Source organism: Meles meles, chromosome 5, assembly GCF_922984935.1.
Source record: "Meles meles chromosome 5, mMelMel3.1 paternal haplotype, whole genome shotgun sequence".
NCBI classification, from domain to species: domain Eukaryota; kingdom Metazoa; phylum Chordata; class Mammalia; order Carnivora; family Mustelidae; genus Meles; species Meles meles.
The window spans coordinates 22,740,425-22,746,499 of record NC_060070.1 but is presented as its reverse complement, the minus strand read 5'-3'; the positions used below and the strand labels follow the sequence as shown (position 1 = coordinate 22,746,499).

Below are 6,075 nucleotides of genomic sequence, written 5' to 3'. Positions count from 1 at the left end.
GAGATCATGACCTGAGATGAAACTAAGAGTCAGACACTTACATGACCGAGCCACACAGGTGTCCCCACTATCTAATCTCCTGTTCTAGGCAAAGCTACCCGAAAGAACAAAGCACATCTTTTGTTAATTAGAGCTATAAGTAAATTTTTTTTATGTCCAAACTATTACCACGATAGTTTGCCACTTAGTTCCTCATTCTTACTCCACAGAGTATGGGTCATTAGTTATGTACCTAAATAACCCCCAAATCATCAAGTAACCAATGACCTCATCTATCAGCTCTCTATTATTGTGGACTAATGCTGTGTGAAATAACCCATCTCAAGACTCAGGTGTAAGACAATAAGCATTACTTTTTTGCTCATAAATGTATAGGTCAGTTGAACAATTCCTCTGAGCATGGCTAATCTTAGCTAGCCTTGCTCATCAGTTTATAGCCGGCCAGCGGGTCAGCTTGTGCTTGGCTGGTGTAAGATGGTCTCACTTGGCACAGCTCTCTGTATGAGGTTTCTGATCTTCTAGCAGGGTACCTTGAGCTTAACCTGAGACAATGCTATTGGCCAGAACAGGTCTCAGCAACACTCAGATCCAAGGTGGGTGGGAAAAGAACCCATCTCTTGATGGGAGGAGCTAGAGATTGTACTGTAAAAGGATGAGGACTGCAGATACTTCTATAGTCCAACTAGAGAACTTCACATTAAACAATCTAATATTAACACTGATTTCCCTCCAGCCTTAAATCTGGATTGGGTAAACATTAACAACACTATCACTGCAAAATATAATTTCAAGAATGCTGTTAGGGTGTCAAGTCATCGTGTGTTGAAATTAGACAGCAAACTGAGATTTTAATTTAAGAGCCTAAGGAGTTGAAAAATACTGATTTTGAAAAAACGATATAAAAGCTACCTTACATACTAGACAACATGAATCTGTATAATTAAGAAGAAATTATATAGTTTAAGTGATTTTAGTTTTCTGCTTACTATGTACATATTAAAATTCTACTTTATATATATTTGATAAATTATCAGAAATAGTTTCATTCAAAGAGCAACACCCATGAACCTTTAAAATGAACCATTTATTAAATCAGACTGTTATTCTTAACAGTTAATGTAAGTTACATGTATGTTTATGTCAGAGTATTTCACATGGAAATTTTTTAAACTCTTATAGGCAAGCAAAATCGTACCACACAATATATAAGTGGGAAGGGGGTACTGCTAAACATTCAAATAAGGCAAGTATTTAAAAACAGTAAAACAATAATTAAAAAAAATTCAAGCATTCCTTTAAGAGAATTCAATACTACTAGCTAAACATACTTTCTGAGTGTATTCATATAATCAAGGCAGTGTTTCTTCTTTTAAAACATCAGGAAATGGAATAAGGCTCATTAAGAGATACAGCTGCCCTCAAGATTTCAATCTCAGTTGCTTTCTTTAAATTAAAATTCACAAAGTGCACAATTAAGATATATCAAAAAACTGAATCTGCTACTCTAACAACAGCTGTCCATGCTTAATACTTAGTGGTTTATTTGACCAAATTATCTTTTCAGGGAAAAATAAAAAAAGATAAGCCACTGTAAAACATTTAGTTTGAAATGTATGCTAATATTTTTCTTAGAAATCAAAAATTATGGAGGAAAAGGGTTATTTATCATAAGGAAAAGAAAGCAAAACACTGGAATGACCAAACATTTTCAAAGAACAAGCACCACAAAGGACATTTGCATTCAGTTTTGTAATATTTATCAATGAATTTTTCTTACTCCAACCAATCTACTTCATCAAATTCTGAATCATCTTCTGAATCACTATATTCCACAGCAATACGGCGAGACAGGATGGTGGCAACGTCATTTTCAATGCGTTCGTGTTTAGCTTCCTGTTCACGCTGCTCTTCTACTTTGCGTAGCTGAATACCTGATACAGAAAAACCAAAGCACTCTTTGTAAACCAAAATACTATATACTACATATTATTAATCTTTCTGGAATAAAATCAATTACATGTGAGAAATACTAACTGGAAAATGGAAAGCAAGATCTAGTAAAAAGAATCTGAAGGGATCATATTTAGAATCGTATTAATTTGGTCAATTAATTCTTTCATTATCTGTAAAACTAACTGGTCAAACTTAGCAGCTATCCAGGTGAATATCTACAGCTTATTTAGCCATGATGGTCTACTGTCCTCCCTACCAGCACCTCCCCCCAAAAAGTCAACCGGTGGTCAAATAAATGTTGTTGAGTGTATCTTCTGTGGCTTTATTCTCTCCAGTGCTTGAGGGAAAGGCAGTATTATTCATTCTCTGCTGCTGGTGCCCGGCTTATGGTAGGTGCCTAGGAAATGCAGGCTGAATAAATGAGTGAGTATGAGAGGGCTTTCCTTTGTTACTAAGGGAGGAACTTATATATAAGTTCCTATAAAGGCTTCTGGTAGAGCAAGTGTCACTGATACACCAAATGGACAGGCTTAACACTGAAGAAAACACCATTTTTAAAGGAGTTAATATACACATTAAACATAATATAAAGGGTTTTAACTAAATTTTCTATAACTTGTAAGTCTGACACTTTCAATTTCTCATTATTTAATGAACATTTTAAGAATCCCTACTAAAGTATGAAAATAAAATAACTCAGTGTGATTTATTTTCTGGAAAATGATTTAAAATACAGGTTGAACACAGCTTTCCTTTCTAAGAACCATGTGTACAAAGATACGGTCATCTAAAATTTTGTAAGTGAGGAAAACGTTATTCTGTCAAATATTTAGGAAGATTCTAATGATACCACAGCAATGCTTTTACAGGCCACAAGGAAATTACCTTTCCGTATTGCTTCCAGAAGTACACTCCTGGCGTCACTGATGACAGGTAGAGTTGATGGATGACGCTTTGGCTCAGAAGTAGGTATAACTTGTGATGGAGGAGATGGAGGCATTAATGGAACATGGGGACCTGGGGCAGTAGATGGAGCTGGATGTAGCCCAGAGGGAGGATGAGTAAGAGCTGCGACTGTGACAGGTGATGATGGTCGAATGCCCGGTGGAGGCAGAGGCGGCGGTGGTGGGGGTGGAGGCAGCCCCTGGACTTCACCTTGCGGGAGTGGATGAACTGGTACAGTCTCGCATACCGGGGCAGCTCTAGCTACTGGCGGAGAGGGCTGTACTAGAGGAGGTGCGATCGGAGGAGGAGCTGGGTGGAGAACTCCAGGGGCAATCTGGAGAGGAGCTGGAGGCGGAGGTACTGCTGGCGCTTGCAAAGCAGTGGCTGGAGGTGGAGGTGGGGGAGGTACTGGCGGGGGAGGAGTTGAAGTCATTGAAGCTCTTAATGAAGACGTTGACAAAGCAGATGGGAGAGGTGGTGGAGGAGGTGGGGGGGTGGGGCTCACAAACACAGGTGTCCTGCCTGTAGCTGGTGACTGAGGGCGATTTTCTATCAAACCTGTAGCAGAACTGAAATGATAAAGAAATCCTAGCAAGTTATTAAAAGAGAAAGAACTAAGCACAGGAAAGATATGACTACCAGTAATTATATCAGGGCAGATGCATTAACATGTTCCTGAAGAAATGAAGAATTCTTCAGTATTTAGGATGAAGGGAAAACGCCAACAAGAAATTTAAGAGGCGGTGCTTTCGTTTGTAATATTCTAAATGGTCTCATCCTTCCAGACACCTGTCAGATGCACTCAAGCATTTTATGCTTACTTTGACAAATAAAATATTCAATTTTATGCTGTGATAGGAGTCTTTATAATGACTCAACATTTATCATATGACAATATTTGCAGCAATACTTGTGGCCATTACAATGCTGCATTGATACTGAAGCTATTAAGACTCATCATATGTCATTTCAGTTAAATCAATAACAACTAATTATAAGCCACAACAGGAAATTTACAGCTCTCTTCTTTCCTGCGGATGGAACATCAAATGACTCAGTGATAGAAGGCTGATTTTTTTAACTGAAAATTATAAAGCTGGTCTCTATTTACCTATTAAAAATTTTATAAGCTGGATAACAATGGATAAAATTAAACTTCAAAATCACTTTACTGAAAGATTATTGCCTCTTTTCTCTGAAATTCTCAGAGTATTCCCCATAATACCAAATTAACACTTAGAATCACATTCTTTGGTTCCCATTTCTTAGTCCCTTACCACATTCCAAAAATTTTTAATTTTTATTAATATACTACACATTATGGGCTTGATAATAAAGCTATAATAAAATGAAACACACTTTAACCTTTAAAGTAAATTCTCATTCACTAAATTTTCCCCGCGCGAACACGTCAGCTTTTATCAGAGGCTGGCAAATGACGGTCCACAGTCAAACCTGAAATGCTGTTTTTATAAGTAAGGTTTCACTGAAACACAAACAGGCATTTATTTATGTATAGTTACCAATGGCAGAGCTGAGAGCTATGACAGAGAACGTATGCCCACAAAGCCTAAAATATTGACTAACTGATCCTTTCAAGAAAAAGGTTACCAGCCCCTGAGAACAAACATCACCTGCCCATCCCAGCATACCTGATACAGGTGGGTATGGGTTTGGTATCCCCTGCTCCATGCATTGGTGGAGGTGGAGGAGGTTCGTGTGGTCTGACTAAGACCCTTTCCTCAGCTCTAGTCAGAAGCTCACTCATCTGACTAAATGGCAAAGCAGAAAGTGAGTAAGATCCATCCATATGGTCCACATATGTCTGAGGTCTAAAAAAAAAAAAAATACAGTATCAGTGTGTTTTTCTTGAATTACAGGTAGAGTACAGTGTTCTACAGGAGAGATTTAACATGTATCCTTTGATTGCTAATATTTTAACCATTACTAAGAAATTTCAGAAATTTATTACTGCTTTTAAAACAAAGAATGCTGCTCACAATGTAACCTTTCCTTGCAGTTATTTTACTATATTATAATACTAATTTAATTCACAAGGATAAAAAGTATTACATATAGAATCTTATAAGCAAGAAAGTAATTATCTTTTGGCAAATTGTGTTCAAAGCTATCTGCCTCTATTTCATTTTTTTCCTTCAAAATATGATGTCAATGACAAAAAGCCAGAATATGAAAACTGGAATCTTCCACCATCAGGATATCTTGTTGCTATCTTAAACTTAAATGACTTCTAAATGTCTGTATTAGTGAGAAAGGCCTCCATGATACCACAGAGATGGCGAACTACATTGTTTTGTCTTTTTGGTGTTTTCAAAGGTGGCAGGGTACTCAGAAAGTAACAGTAACAAAGCAACACATGACTTAAGATCAGATTTAAGCAGAACTTTAGATTTATAAATATTTACTGATTGTAGTGCATGCTGGGGATGAATGTACACAAAGTGAGTTAGAAAATACAATTGACTATGAACACAGGTTTGAACTGAGCATGCCCACTTATACGACTTTTTTTTTACAGTACAGCACTGTTGATGTATTTTCTTTATAATTTTCCTTTTTTTTTTAAAAAAAGATTTTACTTATTTATTTGACAGAGAAAGACACAGCAAGAGAGGGAAAACAAACAGGGGGAGTGAGAAAAGGAGAAGCAGGCTTCCTGCAGAGCAGGGAGCCCGATGTGGGGCTTGATCCCAGCTCCCTGGGATCACGAACTGAGCTGAAGGCAGACGCTTAAGAACTGGACCACCCAGGCACCCTTCTTTATAATTTTCTTAACATTTTTTTCTGTGGCTTACTGTATTATAAAAGTACAGTATATAATACACATAACATACAAAATATGTGTTAAATGACTATTTATGTTCTCAGTAAGGCTCCCGGTCAACAGGAGGCTATCAGTACTGAAGCTTTTGGGGAGTCAAAAGTCACATGTGGATTTCTGACTGCACAAGGAATTGGTGTCCCTAACTCCCTCGTTGTTCAAGGATTAACTGTACTGAACTTACACTACTGGGTAAGGTACTACCATAATTACTTAACAGTAGTAGAAAAAAATGTTTATAGATTGCTTTTTCAAATAAATCTCAATTCTTTAGGTCTTTTTCTGTCAATGCGTATATTAATAGTATCTTACATGTATGTTACTTCTAAACTTGG

At 37.1% G+C, this 6,075-nt stretch overlaps 1 protein-coding gene across 6 annotated transcripts in view; it reads right to left on the bottom strand.

Moving 5' to 3' along the window:
* Window positions 1–1,065: 1,065 nt before the first annotated feature.
* WASF1 (WASP family member 1) overlaps window positions 1,066–6,075 on the bottom strand; it is a 60,484-nt gene continuing 55,474 nt past the window's right edge. For all 6 annotated transcript variants that reach the window (XM_046004822.1, XM_046004820.1, XM_046004821.1 and 3 more), the window contains 3 exons: window positions 4,551–4,730; window positions 2,839–3,467; window positions 1,066–1,931 (listed from right to left, as the gene is read on the bottom strand). In XM_046004822.1, the coding sequence (XP_045860778.1) occupies window positions 1,774–1,931; window positions 2,839–3,467; window positions 4,551–4,730 (967 nt within the window). In that variant the 3' untranslated portion in view covers window positions 1,066–1,773. The remainder of the gene's footprint in view (window positions 1,932–2,838; window positions 3,468–4,550; window positions 4,731–6,075) is intronic.